At 59.6% G+C, this 21,779-nt stretch overlaps 3 protein-coding genes across 6 annotated transcripts; all 3 read left to right on the top strand.

Moving 5' to 3' along the window:
• The first annotated feature begins 497 nt into the window (after nt 1-497).
• Nucleotides 498-15,810, top strand: NLGN2 (neuroligin 2). Of its 4 annotated transcripts, XM_060080880.1 has the most exons (9): nt 498-575; nt 876-1,454; nt 3,861-4,561; nt 8,045-8,095; nt 10,239-10,388; nt 10,564-10,749; nt 10,872-11,064; nt 11,430-12,026; nt 12,827-15,810. In XM_060080880.1, the coding sequence occupies exons 3-9, from the start codon at nt 4,105-4,107 to the stop codon at nt 13,701-13,703; spliced, it is 2,511 nt and encodes an 836-aa protein (XP_059936863.1). In that variant the 5' UTR covers nt 498-575; nt 876-1,454; nt 3,861-4,104; the 3' UTR covers nt 13,704-15,810. The 4 variants fall into 4 exon arrangements, with proteins under 4 accessions (XP_059936863.1, XP_059936865.1, XP_059936862.1 ...); XM_060080882.1 differs by lacking the exon at nt 498-575 and having other exon boundaries at nt 757-1,454; nt 4,429-4,561; XM_060080879.1 differs by lacking the exon at nt 498-575 and having other exon boundaries at nt 757-1,454.
• Nucleotides 15,811-16,327: 517 nt separating this feature from the next.
• SPEM1 (spermatid maturation 1) lies at nt 16,328-17,535 on the top strand. The gene is made up of 3 exons (XM_060082887.1): nt 16,328-16,471; nt 16,570-16,627; nt 16,814-17,535. The coding sequence occupies exons 1-3, from the start codon at nt 16,328-16,330 to the stop codon at nt 17,533-17,535; spliced, it is 924 nt and encodes a 307-aa protein (XP_059938870.1).
• A 2,126-nt stretch (nt 17,536-19,661) lies between these two features.
• On the top strand, nt 19,662-21,403 carry SPEM2 (SPEM family member 2). The gene is given in 5 exon segments (XM_060080789.1): nt 19,662-19,799; nt 19,962-20,019; nt 20,153-20,776; nt 20,779-21,312; nt 21,315-21,403. Coding segments are annotated over 5 exon segments (1,443 nt in total).
• Nucleotides 21,404-21,779: the final 376 nt, after the last annotated feature.

The raw sequence follows: 21,779 nt of genomic DNA, 5'->3' as shown, positions 1-21,779 counted from the left end.
GGTGCCCAATCCGGGCCGTGTTCATTTCAGCGTCCAGGCCCTCACCCGGGTACTTGGGCCTTTGTAAAACCTCTGTTGAGTGGCGAAGACTTCTGGCGGGCGGAGAAACCAGAACCAATTAGGAGCGGAAGAGCGGAGCAGTGGAGGCGGGGTTGGGGGGGCGGGACTAGAGGATTTGCGTCACGGATTGGCCCACTTTCCAAGTTGGTAGCCTCTTTTAACACCTCGCCCCCCCCACCTCCGGCCAATTTCCAAAGATCCCGGTCCCCTTGCAAAGTTCTGCCCCTTTCCCCACAAGCTCCTCCTTTTTAGCTTTAAACCAGATCCACTCCCAAAAAGAGGCGGCCCCACGGATAGCGAAGCCCCACCCACCACCGTTAAACCCCGCCCACTACCCAAATGGCCCCTCCTCCAGAACCGAAGGCTCCGCCTTCATATGATGCCCTGCCCCTTAGAGTTCACCCCCTCCTTCCCCACCCCCCCGCACTAACTGCGAGAACCCGGAGGGTGGGAGATAATGGTGTGGAGGGGGGTGTCTCCACCCTGCACTGCTGGCCTGCTTCATCCATCCGTCGGTCTGTCCACTCCCGTCCCCTTCCACCTTCTCCAATCCCCCCCACACTCTGGAGGGCGGGCGGGCAGGCGGGCAGGCGGGTGCGAGCGAGGGGTGTGCGCCGCTCTCTCGGCAGGGGGCGGGGGAGGCGGCCGCGCGGTGACGCGCGGGGCTGCTGCGGCTGCTCAGCCGGTGGATCATCACTCTCTGGCTGGGATGGACGCGGGGCGGGCGGGCCCTGGCGCGCGGGGCCAGGAGTCCGGGCCTCCCGGCTGCTGAGCATTCCCCGAAGCCTACCCCTTACCTCCGCTTTCCCTCCTAGGATCTGTGCCGACCCCCGCCCCGGGGCTCCAGACTCGGCTCCCGCCCTCCTCTGACTCCCCGGACCTCCCCCTCCCGCCCGCCCTCGGGATCGACTAGATCCCTCCCCCTCCCTGAGGATTCCGGCTGGATCCCTGCCCCTGCACCGCGGATCCTGCGCTCCCGGGTTTTGGCCCCCTGGGGATTGCCGTGGACTCCTCCTCCCGTACCCGATCCCTCAGGATCCTCCGCCTGTACCGCCTTCTGGTCCCTCGAAGCCAGCCCACGGAGCCAGTGGATCCCCAATCCAGCCCTGTCCCGTTGCCTCCTCCTCCCTCCGCCGTCCCCACTGCGGGGTTCCCTGTTCTTGGGCTCCTCCTGACCCCATCCCCTACCTCTCCTTTCCCCGGGGATCGACTGGATCCCGGCCCCGCCCCCGGGGGCTGGGGCGATCTCCCTCCCCCGTCGGGTGAGGCGCTGCGGGCGGGGGCTGGGCCTGCGGGGCCGCGGGGGCTCAGAGGCCGCCGCCCCCCTCCCGAAGCCCGTCCGCCCCCTACTCAGAGCCCTGGATGGAGGCACCACGGCCCCAGGGCTGAGCCAGGTAGGAGCTAAGCCGGGCCGGGTGGAGGGGGCTGCGTGGCGGTCCATTGGGGTCTCCCTCTCCCCATCTCTCTCCCTGCGCCTGGTTTCCCCCAGCCTGCTCTGTCTGCGTGTCTCCGCCTAGGGATGCTCTCGCCGTGTCTCTGCGTCTCGGTCTCTTTGTCTCTGCCTCTCTCCAGCCCATGAATGATCCTTTGAATGGGCCCACAGACCCCGTGTGTTCCCATCTCCCCCTCCCCCTCCTTCTCCCCTTCCCGGCCAAGCCATTTTCCCCACTGCAGGAAGAAGGGGGGCGCCTATGGCCTGAGCCCCCGTCCCTCAACTCTCTCCGACCGGGGGAGTCAGGCCTGGGCAGGAATGGAGCGAATAAGGCAGAGGGATGGGGGGGGGCAAGATGTGGCAGACAGAGATGAGGAGAGCAGGGGAGAGAAAATGGGGGAGACAGAAATAGGGAAAGAGAGAGAGAAATCTGGAGAACGGATTTGAAGGAGACAGAAAAATGAGAAGCACCAAAGAGGGAGGTTTAGAAGAGAGAGAGATGAAAGAAGACTGAGGGCGAGAGACTGAAGGCAAGAGCTGGAGCAAGCTGGAAGAGGCCGTGGAAAGATGCTCTGAGGGAGCGCTATGGAGAGGAGAGAGATGGGGGGGGAGGGCTCCAGTGGGAGGGAAGAAGGGAGAGAAGCTGGCAGGGAGGAGGCCAGGGGCCCAAAGTACCTTAAGGGAGGGGGGTGACAGAGGCAGACCTTGTTCGCGGGAGGCGGAGGGGGCGGGTGGGGGAGGGGCGGCAGGCCATGGAAGCAGAGTCCAGCCTGGCATAGGCAGAGGAGAACCTGGAGGAGCCAGCCCCAAGCCCCCTCCAGGTGATAGGGGAACAGGAGCTTAAGAGGACCTGAAGAAGGGAGGGCATGACTGGGTGTGTGTGGTAAGGATTCCTGTGTCCTCATCTCTGGAATAAATTGACACCTGCAGAGAGCCAACCGCGGGCTGGTGCCTGGCTCTGAAAACCCCGCGTCAGCAAACAGCTCTGGCGGCTGGGTGGGTGGGGGACGGGGGGGCTTGCTGAGATGACCTGGGTGTCTGCCCCTTCAGTCCGATCTGTTCCCTTGTCCTGCTCCTGCTGCCCTGAGCACCCAGGCATCAAGGCAGCAACTGTGGGGGCTGGCAAGGGGAAGGGGAGGTGAATAGCTGGGATGGGATGAGAAGAGGCCAAGGTTTGTCCCCAGGGCATGGGTCAAAATGCCATGCATGGAAGAAGAGGTGTCTGGGGTTCAAAGCTGTTCAAGACTGTGGGAGGGGAGCCATTGGTGGGTGCATCTGATTCCCCCTAAAGCCACCTCAGCACCCCTTCTCCCCAGCCAGAGGCCTGGTCACTAGGGCTAGTTCTGACTGGCCAACAAGGGGCAAGAGGCAGCTCTTTTAGGGTTCTCTAGGCCCCTAGTCTCCAGATCCCCTCAACATATATACTTCTCCCTCTATGCGAAGGCTGGGGGAAACTCTAGCATTCTGACTCATGCCTCTGCTCTCCTCCTCATGCCCTGAATGGACCCCATAACCAACCCAGGCCCTTCCCATCTTCCTCCAGAAACCCCCCACCCCCACTCCAGGGTTAAAGCTGCAGCCCGTTGCCGAGGTAGCATTGCGGGGCAGCATCCTGTCGCCCAGCAACCGGCTGCAGAATCACGCACCTGTCCCCGGATTTGCCCCTCCGGCCTCCCCTCCCTGTCTAGCCCCTGCCTCAAGGCACCTTAACTTCTGAGGGGAGAAATGGAGAGGGCCTGGGGTGCAGGGGTCTCCCCCACTACACAAAGCCTTCTAGAATGAGATGTTGAAGGGAGGATAAGGTGCTGGGCTTGTGCAGTCCCAAGAAAGACCTAAGTCTGGCCTGGGGTGGGAGTTCAGTGCCATGAAATTACAGCTCAGGAGTGATTAACACGTATAAACAAACCCACCACTTCCTGCTAATTAATGACTTGGTATTTTTATTTTCTCTTCCTTGTCTATCTCATCCCTCCCAGGGAGGTGGGAACTGGGACTCCTGAGTCCCTGAGGAGAACATGCCTGGGAGGGATAAACAGCTGGAAGGGGAAGTACTGGGTCTGGGGAGCTGACCCTCCTTCCCCTCTGGCAGTCCTAGACATTTAACACATCTGGACCTCACCCCAGTCTCAGACTTTTCTTTCTGGGTCCCTGCTGAGGGGAGGGGGTGGCTGGGGTGGGGGGGGGTGTCAAGGGGCCAGAGGATGGAAGGCAGGGGACAACTTGTTCTGAATTCTGAGTCACTAACCACCTGTCTCTTCTGTTTCCCCATTCCTGTCTGTCCGCCCCGTCCAATTTCCCTTCCCTTCTTGCACCTCTTCTCTGTATTTTTCTGTCCGTCCGTCTGTCTGTCCGTCCCTCCTCCCCGCAGGTCGGGCCTGCCTTCACCTTCTCCCACTTCCTTCCCCTTCCCCACCCCTCGCCCCCTCCATGGAGAGGAACAGACCCCTTCTCTGTCCCATCTAACCCAGGTCCCTCCCCACCCCCCTCCTCCCTCCCTTTCCCCCGCCCCCTCCTCCCTCCTGGGGCGAGGGGGGCCTCCCTCCCTCTCCCCCCCCTTCTCTCTCTCTCCGAGGGGGGGGGTCCCGGGGAGGGAGGGGGGGTCCCCCATCAGCATGTGGCTCCTGGCGCTGTGTCTGGTGGGGCTGGCGGGGGCTCAGCGTGGGGGAGGGGGTCCCGGCGGCGGCGCCCCGGGCGGCCCGGGCCTGGGTCTCGGCAGCCTCGGGGAGGAGCGCTTCCCAGTGGTGAACACGGCCTACGGGCGAGTGCGCGGCGTGCGGCGCGAGCTCAACAACGAGATCCTGGGCCCGGTCGTGCAGTTCCTGGGCGTGCCCTACGCCACGCCACCCCTGGGCGCCCGCCGCTTCCAGCCGCCCGAGGCCCCCGCCTCGTGGCCCGGCGTGCGCAACGCCACCACCCTGCCGCCCGCCTGCCCGCAGAACCTGCACGGGGCGCTGCCCGCCATCATGCTACCCGTGTGGTTCACCGACAACCTGGAGGCGGCCGCCACCTACGTGCAGAACCAGAGCGAGGACTGCCTGTACCTCAACCTCTACGTGCCCACCGAGGACGGTAAGAGCGCGGGCACCGGGCCGGGCCCCCGGTGGACACAGCCCACAGACATCCATGCACACCCTCAGGCGCCGGCAGACCCCGGGCCGGGAGCTGGGCCTTCGCCGGGGCCGTGATGGGCAGTGCGTCCCTGCGGGCTCTGCATGCCCTCCCAGGGTGGTACGGGTCCCTGCCAGGCAGTCCCAGGAACGAATCCCACAGTCAGCCCAGAAGCTCTTTGTGTGCCCAGAGAGCCGATGGCGGGGGCAGCAGGCACTAGGCTGGGCCTAACCACCCCCTGCCCACAGAGGCACACACAGAGGGGACACTGAGGGCGATCAGGTGGTGGAGGCATCCATCATCGGCTGCCTGGACAGCCACTCCAGCTCTGCCCCATCTCCTGCGCCCAGGCCTGGGCTTGTCCCCAGCCACTACCCACTTGAGCTACACCTCCACCTCAAGGACAGCAAAGACTCCTCCTTCTCCCCAGACGTCCTTCTGTCACATGCAGGGCCCCTCACCTGAGCCGAGTGCCTCTTCCCCAGGATGTTCTGTCCCCTGATCGCTGTACACTCCCGAAGGATCAAGGAAGCTCCTTGCCAAGGGCCCCTCCACTCACAGCACAGCCCGCCCATATCCCCAACAGAACACCTTCCCAGGGGCTCCTCCGAGCTGGCTCTTCTTGAACTCTTTAGTTCACTACAGCAGTGCTCATAGGCCCCAGCAGCAGTTTCCCACCGGACAGTTCCCCCGCAGCCAGCCTTCAGCACATCGAGACCAACCAGTGTCAGTACCTTCCAGCAGCCCATGGCAGAGGGTAATCAGCAGGCCTGCAGCCCCCTGACAGACCATCCTCACAAAGAACCCCCACGTTATCCTTCCTACTCCCCGTGTCACCACTCCAAAACACCCGACACACACACAGACCATCCACTCTGATAATACCCGCCACAGGCCATTTTCCAACAACTTTACATATAGGCTTGGTACCCAGGAACCCCACTGTACACCCTACACACCCAACACCCACACATCATGAACTCAAGTCCCACTACAAGACCAGGAATTTCAAATGCTCAACACTCAGGTCAGGTACCCAACCGACCGGCACACTGACCTTGTGCTCTGGAATCCCACTTATCAAAATTCCCAGCACCTTCACACAGCACGGACACCAACACTTCTCTGGAATTGTGTACCCTGTCACCCATATAGACCTGTGCTACCCAGTATCTCTGGGTATAGATCATGTGCCCTAGTAACACCCATACGCAAACCTTTACCCCAGTAACTCTGCAGCTGGACCATGTGCTCCAACAGGCTATTCACACCACAGTCCCCTACGTTCTCAACACCTCTCAGACGTTGCTTACCCCAACTCCTGCCTAGAGGTCATCAGTATCATACCTCAGGCTGTGACAGCACAGGTGGCAACCCTACACCCCACTCACAGATCAAGTACTCCAACACCTCGCTCCCTGCACCCAGAGGACATGCCAATCACAGAACACCCCATGCACCTCAACACCATCACTACCCCTCCCTGTATAAGCCACGCCTCCTAGCCACCCATACACACAATGCACAGAAGTTTCTACTCCAATCCTATTCAGATTCCAAGCACTCTGATAGGCCACTTACCCTAATACATTCCACACATCCTCCCCAATATCCCAACACCCTCTGCCTCAGAGCCATCCACTCTACCTTCCCTTGCCCTCTCATGGACCACCTACCCCAGCGCCCTCCTACCAGTGAATTATTCACCCTAGTGCCTCCAATAGGCCACCCATCTCAATGCTCTCCACTCGTGGACTTTCCACCCACATCTTCGGGTAGAAAGCTGTCCCGCCTGCAACGCCCCGCTCAGTGGGCTATTGTCTCGTCACCCCTCATGTGAAACATTCACCCAGCACTTCCCACTAATGGACTGTCCACCCCAACACCTCCATACAAATTGCCCACCCTGCCCCCACCCCACCCATGCCCACACCTTCTGTATTTTTAACCGTCGCTTATTGCAGACCTGCTTGGGGCCTGACACATTGAGGTGATCTCACTGAATCTTCACACCAGCTCTGAGAGGAAGAGGTTGACTCAGGCACACACACACACACACTCATACATGCTCACACAGCCGCACACATAATATTCTCACGCGCACACATGCCCTGCTGACTTCATCCCCATCCCCATCCCTATCCTGTCAGAGAAGAACAGGACCTGATCCTAATGGGTCCCCTTGGGGCCATCACCACCAGTTGGGAGAAACCTTGCAGAGGCTGACCTCAGCCTTACTGACCTATCCCTTTGCATGCTGGTCCCCAGGCCACTGAGGAGAAATTGATCAGCCTGGGGGAACCCCTCAGGCCTCTGGGTTCCAGCTCTCCCTTGACTAATCCCCCAATCTGAAAGAAGCCTAGAGCCAAACTCTGAGCCCAGTCTGGGGCCTTTCCTTGACGGGGCACACTTTGTGCCTCCCTGCACCTCCTGGCACCTTATGTGTCGGGCTGGCTCAGGGCACTGTGTTTCCTATTCCCTATTTGTGGACTGAACCCCCAATTGGGGAGGGGGGCTTTTGGCATTAGAGCAGGGGTTGGTGGGGGGCTGGCACCCCTGGTGGGGAGTTTACCATCTGTGGGGGAGGAGAGCAGGCCTGGGTAAGGGATGAGGTTGGGGAGGGGGGTCAGAGGGAAGAGGTGGAGTGGAGGGCAAGACCTGATGACCCCTTTCCCTGCTTCACCCCACAGTAGGGAGATGGGGTGAGAAGTCAGGCTTGTGAGTGCAGATGGAAGAGAAATGCTGGCTGGTGAGAGGCTGGGAGGTGGGCAGGCATCCCTCGCTGACCTCCCCACCGCCGGCCAGTGGAGAGCTGAGGGCTTCCAGGGGCTGTGAGCTGTGGGGACGGGCTGCCCCAACCCCATCCTACCCTCTGCCCTCCAGATCGGTCCAGAGGGAAGCAGAGTCCTTTCTGCTGGAACCCCTCCTCTCTACAGCCTGGGGGAGTGGGCAGGTGCTTGGCTGGTCCTGAAGAGGGCCTGCGAGAGTGGTGGCGCCCCTCCCCGGGCGGGACACAGCTGGCCTTGGGCTCCCAGGCTCCCTGGTTGGCTTCCCCTCCCCTCCCACCCACCCCACCTCTAACACCGTTTCATTTCCAGCAATTAGCAAACACTTGGACAAGCCAAATCCTTTCCAGCCAAATCAATATGTCTTAAGACAGGGCTCAGCCCACTCAGGCACCCCACCCCCCCAAAACCAGCCTTTTCTTTGGGGCATGACTTTTTCTGGGGAGGGGAACAAAATTTGGGTTGTAGAAACGTTTTTCTCTTTTCTTGGTTTCTTTTTCTTGCAAACAAATTTTGCTTTTTTTGGCTTATTTTTTCTGCCCCTCACCCTCCCCTTTTCTGCTTTCTCTCCTCCCCTCCCCATCCACCACCTCCCCTCGACCCCCATCTTTCCCCACAAAATTGTCCTTTTTTCTCTGTTTTGTGTTCCCGGTCTTAGGTCCGCTCACAAAAAAACGTGACGAGGCGACGCTCAATCCGCCAGACACAGGTAGATTTAAAAATCCGCTGCTGCATGTGGTTGCTGATAAGAGGACGTTCTCGGCCCTGCCCCTAACTAAATGCCCTCACAGCCCTCAAGGCCCCTCAGTCGTTTTCCCAACTAAAAATGAAAAAGAAAAGAAAAGAAAAATTTGTAATAATTGGAAAAAAGAATTATGAAAACTTCAAACGAAATTTGAACAATGTTGGACCCACTAGAAAACCGGCAAGAAAAGCTTAAACATGGTGAAAATAAAGTGCAAAAAGAAATTGGAATGTCAGAAAAAAAACAAAAACCAAAAAACACCAAAGAATTGGATAAAATGTTTAGTTTGACAGACATTTGGACTATTTTGAAACTTGTGAAATATAACATTTGAAAAAACAATTTTAATTTGGAGCAAAATAACACTTGAAAAAAACAAATTTAAGTTGGCAAATTGATGACACAATCGAAACAGCAGAAACCTGCTACAGTTTCCAAAAAAAAAGCCTGTCCGATGCAGAAAACGCACATTTGAAGCAAATTAAAGAATTTGGACATTTTTGAAAACAGGGCCCAATATCTTGAAGTTTCACCACAAAATTTTGAAAAAGTGCAAAGAACTTTTTTCTTTTTTTCTTTTTTTCCAAAAACGGATCTTTTTGGTTTCTTGTTTTTTTGGGTTTTTTTTTTCTTTTCTTGTTGAATCTGCCCCGAGAGCTTCTTGTTTTTTGGTTGTTGTTTTTTCTTTCTTTCTTCTTTCTTGATCCTGTTTTTTGTTGTTGGTTTTGAATTCTTGTCGCCCCAGCCCCCCCTTCCTGCTCCTCCCCTTTCTGACTCCCCCTCCCCCCTCGCTGGGAGTGGAGGTGCTGGGTGGGGAGGAGCGGGGAGGAGTAAGGACATTTAGGACAGGACCTCGGAGGGAAGGAGACCAGCCTGAGCTGTTGGAAGGCCACTGGAGGTTCAGGAACAAAGGGAAGAATAGGATCGGGGGAGGACACAGAGAGGGCACTGCCCACCTAGTAGCTCCTGGCCAAAGTCAGGTGGAAGGAGGTGTCATAGAAGGTCCTAAGAGACAGGAGGCAGGAAGCTGTCTGTGGGGGTGTGGAGGGGAGTGTCTCAGTGACCTGTTGGTTGACCTTCTGCCAGGAGGGAAGTTTCTAGCGGCATGAGGGAGGCGGGCAGAGGCACTGGGGACCAGCTGTGCTGGCGTCACCCCAGGCCTGGATCTTACTTGCCCCAGTGCCCAGGCTGGTCAGAGACTGCAGGTGTCAAGAAAGAGGAGGGCCTGGAGGCCAGGGGTGACGCCAGCACAGGCACTGTGGCTGCATCGTGGAGGAGCTGCAGGGGCAGGGACCCTGGCAAGCCCTCTCAGACTCCCGCCCTCTTCCGGAATTAGTTACCCCTCAGTCCAGTCTGTAGTGCCTCAAGGGGCCTTCTACATATGGGAGTGATCATGGGATTCTTTGGGGACATGGCAAGAGAAGGGTCCAGAACTCAGGACTTAGGCCAGTTTGGGGGGTCCGAGACTAGAGCTGCACCCTGGCTTCATTAAGCAGGCTCTTTCCCACCCTTCTGCCTCCTGCCACAGTAATTAGGCTGGGGGTTGTCATGGTAACTGGGGAGGTGACCTAGAAAGGAATTAGGGCGGGGAGGAGACCAAGCCCCCAGGGACCCTAGGGCCTGGCACCCCCTCACCCACAGACCAGGCTACCATGTGGAGCTGAGGCCCACGGCCTGAGTCGAAGGAAACGCCAGGACCCTCCCAGGATCTCTAGCTCTAGTGGCAGCCTTGGGAGCTCGCTCTTCCTAGGAGCAGGAAGGAGATTTGCTGTGTGTGTGTGGGGAGGGGTTCCCCTGGGTCCAGCAGATGCCCTGAGGAGAGCCAGCCCCCAGCCCTGCCTCTGCTAGGCTTCTTGGAAGGTCTGCCAGGCATGTGGAGAAGTGCTGTAGGGCACACCGGCAGGAGGTGGGGAGGGATCTTCTGCCAGGGCTAGCTGGGGAGGGAGGGAGGGGAATCCGGTCTTGCCCCCCAGGGATGGGAGTGACATGTCCCCTGAGCTCTGGGCTGGAGCTCAGCAGGCCTGGGAGCTGGGCGGTGCTGCTTCTGGTCTGACTGTGTCCTTGTTCCCCACCCCCCGGCCCACCTACCCGCCCCCTCCCCACGCAGATATCCGGGACTCCGGGAAGAAGCCGGTGATGCTGTTTCTGCATGGCGGCTCCTACATGGAGGGCACCGGGAACATGTTCGATGGCTCTGTCCTGGCCGCCTACGGCAACGTCATTGTAGCCACACTCAACTACCGGCTTGGGGTGCTCGGTGAGGGTGGGCAGCCAACTCTAGGGGCTGGAGTCTGGGAGGAGGGCCTGCCGGCAGGGTTCCTCTAAACCCAGCAGAAGCAGAATGGCTTCTGGGCTGGACTGAGCTGCCCAGAAAGAGGGCAAGGGTGCTGTGACACCCCCAGGAAGCCCCCCCTTTCTTCCTCTACCCCCAGGTTTTCTCAGCACTGGAGACCAGGCTGCAAAAGGCAACTATGGGCTCCTGGACCAGATCCAGGCCCTGCGCTGGCTCAGTGAGAACATTGCCCACTTTGGGGGCGACCCCGAGCGCATCACCATCTTCGGATCTGGGGCAGGGGCCTCCTGTGTCAACCTTCTGATCCTCTCCCACCATTCGGAAGGTACCAGCCACCTCCTCAGCCTGTCCCTCCTGTCCCCTTTCTCACACCCCCGACCCCACCAGGTCCCCCTTCTCCTCCCTCAGGCTGATACAGCCCAGCCTAAAGCCTGCCTGTCCCACCAGGGCTGTTCCAAAAGGCCATCGCCCAGAGTGGCACTGCCATTTCTAGCTGGTCTGTCAACTACCAGCCGCTCAAGTACACGCGGCTGCTGGCGGCCAAGGTGGGCTGTGATCGGGAGGACAGCGCCGAGGCCGTGGAGTGTCTGCGCCGGAAGCCTTCTCGGGAGCTGGTGGACCAGGACGTGCAGCCCGCCCGGTATGGGGGTGGGAGAGGGCCAGGTCCAGGCCTCCATTCTCCTTGTTGGTTCCAAGGAGGTTGAGGGTGAGAGGTACCCGCAGGCCACAGGCATTCCATTTAGCCAGAAGAGGTGGGCTTCAAGGCCCTCCCAGGGCCCTGCCTTCTCCCAGAAGCCTTCCCTAAGCAGAGGTGCCTAAACAGAGCCAGTGTGCACGAGGCTCCATGAAGTGCTTGAGGGAGGACTTCCCGAGAGGCCAAGTACCCTAAAGGGCTCAGAAGGTTTTAACTAGGGGATAGTGGTTTTCTGAGCAGAGGACTCAGCAGGCTGTGAGCTGAGAGGAGGCCAGTGAACAGGTGATGCGACCTTGACCCCTTCTCCCCAGCTACCATATCGCCTTTGGGCCCGTGGTGGACGGTGACGTAGTCCCCGATGACCCTGAGATCCTCATGCAGCAGGGAGAATTCCTCAACTACGACATGCTCATCGGAGTCAACCAGGGAGAGGGCCTCAAGTTCGTGGAGGACTCGGCGGAGAGCGAGGACGGCGTGTCCGCCAGCGCCTTCGACTTCACCGTCTCCAACTTTGTGGACAACCTGTATGGCTACCCGGAGGGCAAGGATGTGCTGCGAGAGACCATCAAGTTTATGTACACGGACTGGGCCGACAGGGACAATGGCGAGATGCGGCGCAAGACCCTGCTGGCGCTCTTTACCGACCACCAGTGGGTGGCACCGGCTGTGGCCACCGCCAAGTTGCACGCTGACTACCAGTCCCCTGTCTACTTTTACACCTTCTACCACCACTGCCAGGCTGAGGGCCGGCCCGAGTGGGCAGATGCAGCGCACGGGGATGAGCTACCCTATGTCTTTGGTGTGCCCATGGTGGGCGCCACCGACCTCTTCCCCTGCAACTTCTCCAAGAATGATGTCATGCTCAGCGCCGTGGTCATGACCTACTGGACCAACTTCGCCAAGACTGGGTGAGGGCCAGAGGGGCTGGGTCGGGCATCCCTGCGGGTCAGGGCACACCCCCCCTCCGCCCTCAGTCCCTTCTCTCCCTCTCCTTCACACGGCCATCATTCCTCCATCGAGGCACTCTTGCCTGCTCGACTCAGACACCTGCCGGACAGCTCCTCTGTGTGTGTTGGAGACGCAGAAGAGTTGGACAGAGAGGTCCCTGTCTTTTCTGGGGGGCGGGCTCACTTGGTGCCTTTGGCTCCGTGTCTGTCTCTCCTTCCCTCCCTTGCCCACCCCGCTCTCTCCTTCTCCTCCCAGAGCTCGGCCCTCTGTCTGAGTGCGCCCATCTGTGTATCTGAGTGTGTGTGAGGGTCTGTGTCTGTCTGTCTATTGCTGTCTCTGCCTCTCTCTCTTGAAATCTCTTGATATCTCTGCTTGCTTTGATCTGGTTACTCTGTACTCGCTGGTTTCCCCCTGGCTGTCTCTCATGTCCTTCTGTGTCTCTGTTTCCATATGTCTCTAGCTCATTCAGTCTCAGACTCTGCCTCTGTCACTGGTGGTCTGTCTCTGCCCTCTCTGCCCCTCTGTCCTCATCTCAGACTGTCTCTGGTGGTCTGGCTTCATCCCTATTTGTCTGTCTGTCCGTCCGTCTCTGGCAGTTTCTCTGTCTCTTCGTATCCGTCTCTGTCTTTCTTCCCGTCTCCCCAGCTCTCTGCATCTCTGTCCGTCTCTCTCCACATTCCTCCCATAGCACGCCCCCACCCCCGCCTTTTATGGGAGACTCACCCTTACTCCTCCTTTCCCTGCCCCCCTGTGTCCACAGCGACCCCAACCAGCCGGTGCCACAGGACACCAAGTTCATCCACACCAAGCCCAACCGCTTCGAGGAGGTGGTGTGGAGCAAGTTCAACAGCAAGGAGAAGCAGTACCTGCACATTGGCTTGAAGCCGCGCGTGCGCGACAACTACCGCGCCAACAAGGTGGCCTTCTGGCTGGAGCTCGTGCCGCACCTGCACAACCTGCACACGGAGCTCTTCACCACCACCACGCGCCTCCCTCCCTACGCCACGCGCTGGCCGCCGCGCCCGCCCCCTGGTGCCCCCGGCACTCGCCGCCCGCCGCCTCCAGCCACCCTGCCGCCCGAGCCCGAGCCCGAGCCGGGCCCCCGGGCCTACGACCGCTTCCCCGGGGACTCCCGAGACTACTCCACGGAGCTCAGCGTCACCGTGGCCGTGGGCGCCTCCCTCCTCTTCCTCAACATCCTTGCCTTCGCCGCCCTCTACTACAAGCGGGACCGGCGGCAGGAGCTGCGGTGCAGGCGGCTCAGCCCCCCTGGCGGCTCGGGCTCCGGCGTGCCTGGCGGCGGGGGCCCCCTGCTCCCTGCGGCCGGCCGTGAGCTGCCACCCGAGGAGGAGCTGGTGTCGCTGCAGCTGAAGCGGGGCGGGGGCGTCGGGGCGGACCCTGCGGAGGCCCTGCGCCCCGCCTGCCCGCCCGACTACACCCTGGCCCTGCGCCGGGCGCCGGACGATGTGCCTCTCTTGGCCCCCGGGGCCCTGACCCTGCTGCCCAGCGGCCTGGGGCCACCCCCTCCCCCGCCGCCCCCCTCCCTCCATCCCTTTGGGCCCTTCCCCCCGCCTCCCCCCACCGCTACCAGCCACAACAACACGCTCCCCCATCCCCACTCCACCACTCGGGTATAGGGGGCGGCTCGGGGAGGCCCCCCTCCCCGGCCCTCCCGGCCCTCTCAGAAGGCAGGGAGGAGGACTTGGCGACAGGCTTTTGTCGTGTGGAGCTGTCACACGTCGAGGAGCTTTAGGTGGACATGGATTTCCTCGCCGGGATGTGTGCGCTTCTCCCGCGCGGAGTGGCCCGTTCTCTTCTCCGGACCTGGGCCTTTGAACAACTGGGGGGGTGTTTTTTCCCCTCCGTCGTCTGGACACCCATCTTCGGTGTGTGGAGACGTGGAAGTATTTTCCCACGTGGAGGTGTGCTTTCTCACGAGGGGGTGTGTTTTCCCATGTGCAGGGTGAGGTTTTTTTTTGCCGCCCTGGACACATGTTGGCTCCCTCAAAGAATTTCTGTGGGGATTTGTGCCCCAGAATCCTGTTCCCTCATGCCTTCTCCCACCTCCTCCCTCCTCCCACCCCCTGGAGACCCTGGAAGTGGTGTGTTCACAAACAGCGACCCTTGGCCACCGGACGACGCGGGGTGGTGCCTGGGAAGTAGCGAGGAAATCACAGCCCCCCTGTCCTGCCCCCAGCCCTCCTGCCCCAGCGAAGCATGTGTATCCCCCGTGGCACAAGTGAGGTGAAGTACGGTCTCCCCCGGGCAGGCCTCGCCTTCCACAGATGACAGACACACATTCCCTGCCACGGGGAAGGGAGGAGATCCTGCATCTCTGTGCTGCCTGGGAACTTGTCTTCCCCTGGGCCCAGGATGAATTTCTGAGTGGAAACATGTTCTTGCATGTGGATGTATGTTTTCCCATGCAGACGGCCTCTTTCTCTCCAGCACTTCCCTGCATCTTAGGGCCTCAGGCCCAGCACTTAACTTCTCACACAGCAGGTGTGAAAGGACTTCAAACTGACGGAAGCTGAGGGGGAGGGACAAACCCTGAGGAGACGAACAGACCCTAAGCTCTGCCCTTGCTTCCCCTAGAGTTCAAGGGGTGGGGGGGCTGCGTGGCACCTGCCGCCCACAGAGGCCGTGCATGTTTGACCAAAGCCCTCACCGTGGTCTGAGGGCAGCCCTTCTTCCCTCAGTCCTCAGACCGTTGCTCATCCGTGCCAAACTGGTGAGGTGGGTTTGAGGGGCGAAGACCCCCCAAAACGTGCCAAGGATTCCTCAGCCCTGGGCCCAGGCAGGTAGGATACAGGAGAGGGGGAGGTGGCAGCTAAAGGGGTCCCGCCTGCGTCCCTCTTCTCGCCATGTCTCATCGCTCCTTCTCTGCCCCTGTTTTCCCTCCCCCCTTCACTGTCCCCCTCTGAAGCCATCCCTTCCTGGTCTCAAGCCAGCTTCTCCCCTCCCCTCAGCTGCCCACCCCCTCCTTTGACCTGCCCCCTCTCCCCTGGGCCGCCAGGGCTGAAGGAAAGGAGCAGTGGAGGGGGGAGGGGAGGAGAGCAGGGGAGAAAGGCTTCCCCAGACAGGTTGGGGGAGAGAACGGGGTCCGCTGTACTGAGGAACAGATGGAGGGGGCAGTGGGGGACGGCGCTTGGGCAGACACCAGCAGGAAGAATTTGATTTGAAACGATATGTGTAAGGTGACTGCCCAAAGAGAAACAGTTTGGGCCTCTGGGGAAAAGAACAATGTCAGGAAGGGTTTCAAGGGACACCAGCCGAGAAGGAGCCAATCCTCGTCTGCTGGCATTTTGTGGGTTCATTAGTGCCAAATTTGAATAGCGAGTGGAGTGCTGTCTTCCACTGACACCCAAATCCAGAATCCCTGGTCTTGGCTCCCCAGAACTTTGCCTTCTGACTGTCCCTTCTGCCCTCACCTCCACCCACGGAAAGTTAGTTCTTTTCCCACCCCTTCCCCTGCCTGGTCTAGCTCCTTTCCAAACAGCCCTGCCTTTTAAATGCTAGGGACCTGGGCCCTGAACCCTGTAGACAGATGCCCCCAAAACTGGGGCATGGGAGGGGGGCTGGGGGACCCCATGATTCAGCCACGGACTCCAATGCCCAGCCCCTGTCCCCAGAACAATTCCTTGACAATCCCATGTCCCCACCCCAACCCTTCGCGGCTCTGTACACATTTTTAAACCTGGCAAAAGATGAAGAGAATATTGTAAATATAAAAGTTTAACTGTTGGTTTTGCCTGCTGTTATGTTGGGAGGTAGAGGTGGGGCTCTAAAGAAACAAACCTTGGAGAAGTGGCTCTGCCAGTGAGGGAGGAGGAGGGGGTCCGAGCCCACAGCCCTTTCCAGTGAACAGCTCTGAGGTCAGAGAGAAAGGGGGAGTGGGTGCTGGGGTGAGGTGGTCATTGGTAATGGGGTTGTTTGGGGAGTTAAGATCAGGACCAGTGTCTGTGCAGAGGTCAGAGCCTGGCGTAGAGGACCAGGCAGGGGCTGATGGGGACAGACACCAAACAGGCCAGAGGGCCTATGGGTTGGTGCAGGTGGCTGGCTACAGGAGAGACACGCAAGGTGAAGGGTTTGGCCTCTGCTAAGCCCTGGCCCAGGCTGGAGGGTCAAACACAGGCCCAGGACTCTTGGCACATTGTGAGGGAGAGCCCCACATCATTGTGACCCTCTTACTCCCGGGAGCCTCAGGGACAGGAAGGCGGCCAGTGGTAGTGTGGGCACAGTGGAACCCCCAGGAACCCCCATGGCCACGGCTGAGTGGCCCCGGCCCAGGGAGGCCTCGTGTCACAGCCCCAGCACCAACAACTGCCAGGACCTGGGCAACTCCATCCTGTTGCTGCTAGGCCTCGTCATCTGCATTAACATTGGCATCAATGTGGTGACACTGGTCAGAGTGGGGCTGGGTGGGAGGGTGCTGGCGGGATGGCTGGGGGGCAGGCCGGGTGGCCGGGGCCTGCCTGGGGTCACTATGTCCTCTCCCACTAGCTCTGGCACAGACTCCGTGGCTTCTTACACCAAGTGTTTCCTGTTATTTGTGAGAAAGGTAAGTGGAGGATGGGGAGGTTGGGGAATAGGAAAGGCAGAAACCAGGTGTTCTAGCCCTGACCTTAAGTGGACCCCTTCCCCTCCCTCTCTCCCTGCTCAGACACCATAGCTTCCTGCACCCTGCCTCTCCACCCCCGGAGGAGCCAGGCTCCCCACCAGCCTCTCCCCTGTCCCCCATCCACAGAAGCTTCTAAGTTATGCTCACCTGGGAAGCAGACCCAGCCCCCGAAGAAGAGCGCCCCTGCAGTCTGCCGTCGGTGCACCATGGACCCTGTGAAAATGACTGTGTCCCCCGCACCCACTCGCCGCCGTCGCCGTCGAGACTCTTCACGCCGCGCCCACCGCCCCGTAGCTTGGGCCCCTGACACTGACAGCAATGACAAGAAGCCCCCACGTCAGCACACAACAACCTGTTCCCACAACTGGGATTGCCCCAAGCACTGGGAAGGCTTTCAGTCCACCCAGGGGTTCTGGACTCCCTGGGCCCAGGATGCTGTGGAGCCACCTACCCAGACCATCCACTTCCAGCAAACTGTAGAGGGAAGGCTGCTCAAAAGAGAGACGCAGTCAGAGCTGGGCCCAGAGGCCTACGTGAACCCTGTTAACCCCCTGCCCCACAGCCCTCAGGCCCTGAGCCACAAGAACAGTGCGGGGGTGCCCCAGGCAGAACAGGAGCAGTGCTTGCGAGCCCAGCCACCCATCCTGGGCCCGGCCCACGTCCCAGACATCCGCCGGTGCCACTCCTCAGGGCGCGAAGTCTATGATGCCAGAGACGTGAGGCGGCAGATGCGGGAGCTGACCAGGGAGGTGGAGGCCCTGTCCCACCATTACCCACCGGTCTCTGGATCCAGCACGGCTGAGGGGACGGGAAATGCCTGGGTATACCGTTCCCTGACAGAGAAGTGACTGGGAGAGGAATAAAAAGAAGAGAGGAGGTGGTTTGTCGTGGTGTGGGGGGTGCCAGGGCCCACACAGCACCCAGAAGCCTGGTTGCTAAGGAAATGATCTCCCTGGCAACAGGGCCTAGAGAGCCCTGAGGACCCTCATCAACCTCTTGGCCTCACCAGGCCCTGTCCTCAGCCCTTGCCCAGGCCCTTCTTGGTTCCAAGGCTCCCACCTGCCTCTCCTCTGTTCTTTAGTGCCCAGGGAAGCCCCCCAAATCCCATTCCAGATCCCCAGGCAGTACTGCACTTGAGTGGAGACCCTCATCCCCATGGCCTCAGTCTCTCAGAGGTCCGGCTCCTACCAGAGCCCAGGTTTAGGCTGTAACTACAGGTGAGGTGTGGTCCCTCTGAAGCCCTGGTTTCTTTGGGGAGGGATGGCTGAGAGTGAGGGTAACCAGGCCCTCACAGTTCCCCAGTCAGAACCCAAGGCTCCTGTATACTCGAGAAGGCTTGGAGCGCAGGATAAAATATTGAGGACACCCTCAAGGGCTGCCTCCACACAGCCCTGTGTGACCTCACTCCTCTGATTAGCACTTCCATGTCACAAATGAGGAGACTGAGGCTCAGAGACGCCAAGTGACTTATTCATGGTCACGGACACCAAGGATCAACTTCATGGCCTCAGACGCTCCGTCCCCCTGCTCCCACAGGTAGATTCCCATTGCTACTGAGTCAGCCTGGCCCATCAGAGTCTCCTCCCACCTTCCTCAGTTTCCCATGTAAACTCATCAGAATATTGCATCCACTGGACAGCAGGGAAACCCAGGCTCTACCTACTTCTAGACAGTTGGGATCACACACACGCACATAACTTGGGAACAAGGAGCCAGGTCGAAGGGACTAGACCTCATCTTCCATACCAGATGGGTTCCTGGAATGTGAGCAGATAGGCCTTTTATGAATCACCCTGCTTCTCTGTTCATTTTCATTTGACTAACGTTATCGATCATTTTAAGCTGATTCCATTAAGTGGGTCTATATTGAGCACCTGCTATGTGTTTGGAGTCTTGATGGAAAATGTCCACTGGCTGTTTCTATTTCTTTCTTTCTTTTTTTTTTTTTTTTGGCCATGCAGTGTGGTTTGCAGGATCTTAGTTCCCCAACCAGGGATTGAACAGTGGCCCTCAGCAATGAAAGCGTGGAGTCCTAATCACTGGACCTCCCGGGAATTTCCTGTTCCTCTATATCTGTTGAGATGTTCATTGTGCAAACAAAATGACTTGAGGTTCCCCAGGGACCACTTTCATAGACCCCAGCAATGAACCCGGTTTATAATAGTAGATTCCTTTTGTCATATCAACAGTTATATCTGTTTTGTGCTTTGTGAATTTCATGTGGTTTTCTTAAGACAGCAGCTAACCGTTTTTCAACTGGGAGGGTTGGCTCAGTGGGAGGGCAGTTGGTTAGGAAGGAGAGAAACCATGGTTGGGGGTGGTCTCTGGCAAGGATGGCAAACCCTTGCTCTGAAGCGAAGGGGCCAGTGGGCTCAGTGACCACCAACACCTAAGGCTGCAACCCCTGGCCAGGAAGGGGTAGGTATGGTGGGTATAGAGGGGTTATGACAGGGAAATGGGCAGGACAAGGAGGGGATGGTGCAGTGGGGGGACCCCAGAGGGGACTCTTAACTGTCACTCATCCATCTAGTCACCCTCGCTGCTGGCCCCAAGCAGGCGTGGGTGGGGAATCCCAACAGGCTACATAAGCTTCCATAATGTCTCGAACAATGAAACGGAGGAAATCCTATAATGCATGATCCAGTCACTTTGAAGACTGTCTCTCATCTGTAGCAACCATGCTTGCAAATCAAGTTAAGCAAGGCCCCATGGAGACAGAAGGACAGGCTGAACTCTGGGGACTAGGCTCCATGTAGTGGGAGCCGAGGGCAGAGATGGCCACATAAAGGGCCAGCTGAGTGGATGAAAGATTGGCCACCTCCGCACTGTGACTCCCTGCAACGTGCCTCATTATGACCATGCTCCCTCACCTGTTGGTGGGTGTCCCCAGGTCCTGGCATGAGTGCAGTGTGGGTCAGGGCCAGTGGTGGGAGGGGGCGGTCCGTGGCCCAGGTAGCCCTAGGACCCCCCCACCATGGAAAACCGGCTCTGGTATGACAACCTGGGGTGCTGCCATCAATACCAAGAAAGTACCCAGAATGCGGAGGACTTCCTACTCCTGCTGCTGGGCCTTGTCATTCTTGTCAGCATTGGGATCAGCATGGCAACTATGGTCAGCAATGGTTGGGGACCACCAGTAGGGGTGAAGAGGGCTGAGGGTGGGAACCAGCTGCAGCCTGCACCTCCGTCTGCAGGAACGGTCTTGGCTGGGAGGGGGGATGAGGGTAGAGAGCGTGGCCTTCATTTTCACCCACCCCACCCCACCCCACGCCAGATATGGCATGGGCTCCAGAATTCCTTAGACAAGACCATCTATTGGACTAATCAGAAAAGTAAGTACAGAAGACAGGTAGGGGGCACCCCGCCCCCGCCATTCCCAGGGCCCTAGAAACCCAGGCCCCCAGGTTCCCAACCCTGAACTCTTCTGACAGTTGCCCTGCCCTCATGGACTTTCGCCTCCCCCAGATGAAATCTCGCAGGCTTGTGAAAGTTCCCCCAACCATCCTCCAGCCAAGGCCCAAGACATCCACATCCACTGCACCCTGGACCCTGTGGAAGTGAGAATGGCCCGGCCCACTTGCTACTCCTCGTCCTCCTACCGTCATCTCTGCAACCGTAGCCGCAGCTGCAGCCGCCGCCCCTGCAGCCACCAGCGGAGGCCGAAGAACCGCAAACAATTCCCCTACAGTTGCTCGGGCTTCCGTAGGCCGCATCGCAGCCACGGGATGTCACAGCTGCGGCAGATGCCCTCCTTTGATCGGGAAGACCCAGACTCCTACCTGGAGGAGGAGGATGACGTTTTCTTCCCACAACCCAAGTACCCGTAGGGGTGCTGGGGAGGGCTCTACCAGCAGATGGGCCTGCCTTCCAACGTGGGCCTCTGGGGCCGCCAGGGTGGGATCCTGGCCAGCCTGCCACCACCCTGTCTCTACCTGTCGCCCGAGCTGCGCCGCATGCCCAAGCGTGTGGAGGCCAAGTCCGAGCTAAGGCTGCAGTCCTTCCGGGCCCCCTGCTCACCAGCCCGCATCTGGGGCAACATGGAGGCTGACCAGTGGACCTTGTCTCCACCACCTCCCCGACGGCTGCCCCCAACCCCTCGTGGGTCCCTGGGGGGCACAGCACTCACCCCTCAAGGGGCCAGCTCCTGTATGACTCCTGGGATCAGCGGTGGCGTGGTCTGGAGGGCTCTGAGCCTCCATCCGCTCTGGTGCCTCGGGGCTGCCGGCCCGAAGACTGGCAGCGCAACTCCCCCCCGGCCCACGGACGGAGCCTCCCCAGCTGTGCTCACAGCCAGCCCAACCACGTCCCGCACCCCTCCATGGGACACTTGAACTACTCCTGGGATCCCCACGAGGTGCGGCGCCGGGCGGCCGAATGGGCGGAGATGCTGCCCGTTGGGCGCCCTCTGGCCACCTCCGCCTCCCTCACGGTGCTGGCCGAGGCCTCGTACCAGCGGGCCCCGGCTCCCAGCTCAGCGCTGCTCCTCCGCCCCTCCCAGCCCCTGCCCGATGTCCAGGCTACCGAGCACCGTCCACCCCCGCCCACCTTCATGCCACTCAGCCGGAACCCCGGGGGCAATGCCAACTACCAGGTGTATGACAGCCTGGAGCTGAAGCGGTAAGTGCAGGAAGCCAAGCGCGGGCCAACTCGCTGCTACCTTCCACCTCGGCCTCGAGGCCCTCTCTGCATGGGAGCCAGACTGGGAAAATGAACTGACCAGCAGCAAGTGGGGGCGGGGGCGGGGGGTGGCAGGGCATAGAGAGAGGAAGAAAGAGCACCAGAGTCCAGGAAACATTGGTGGTCTGTGGCTTGGAAGCGCCACTCCTTCTGCCAGCCTGGGTCCCTGCCCTTGGCTTCCTGCAATAAGAAGCCAGTGTCCCCTTCTTGGCCTGAGGGTCCCCTTGGTTTAGTGGCCACAGTCCTGCCAGCAGGCCCCTCCTGGTCCTATACCATGCACTAAGTAGATCTGTAGCTGCAGACTCCAAACCACCGGTCTCTGGGCACCTCCTCTGTGTCTCAGCTGTCCCTGTCCCCAAAGAGCCTCATACAAGAAGCTGCTTCCAAACTGGGAGGTTCCACATGTGGGCAGGTC

Source organism: Mesoplodon densirostris, chromosome 18 (assembly GCF_025265405.1).
Source record: "Mesoplodon densirostris isolate mMesDen1 chromosome 18, mMesDen1 primary haplotype, whole genome shotgun sequence".
NCBI classification, from domain to species: domain Eukaryota; kingdom Metazoa; phylum Chordata; class Mammalia; order Artiodactyla; family Ziphiidae; genus Mesoplodon; species Mesoplodon densirostris.
Note: the sequence above shows the minus strand (reverse complement) of the source record. Positions and strands in the feature narration are given on the sequence as shown.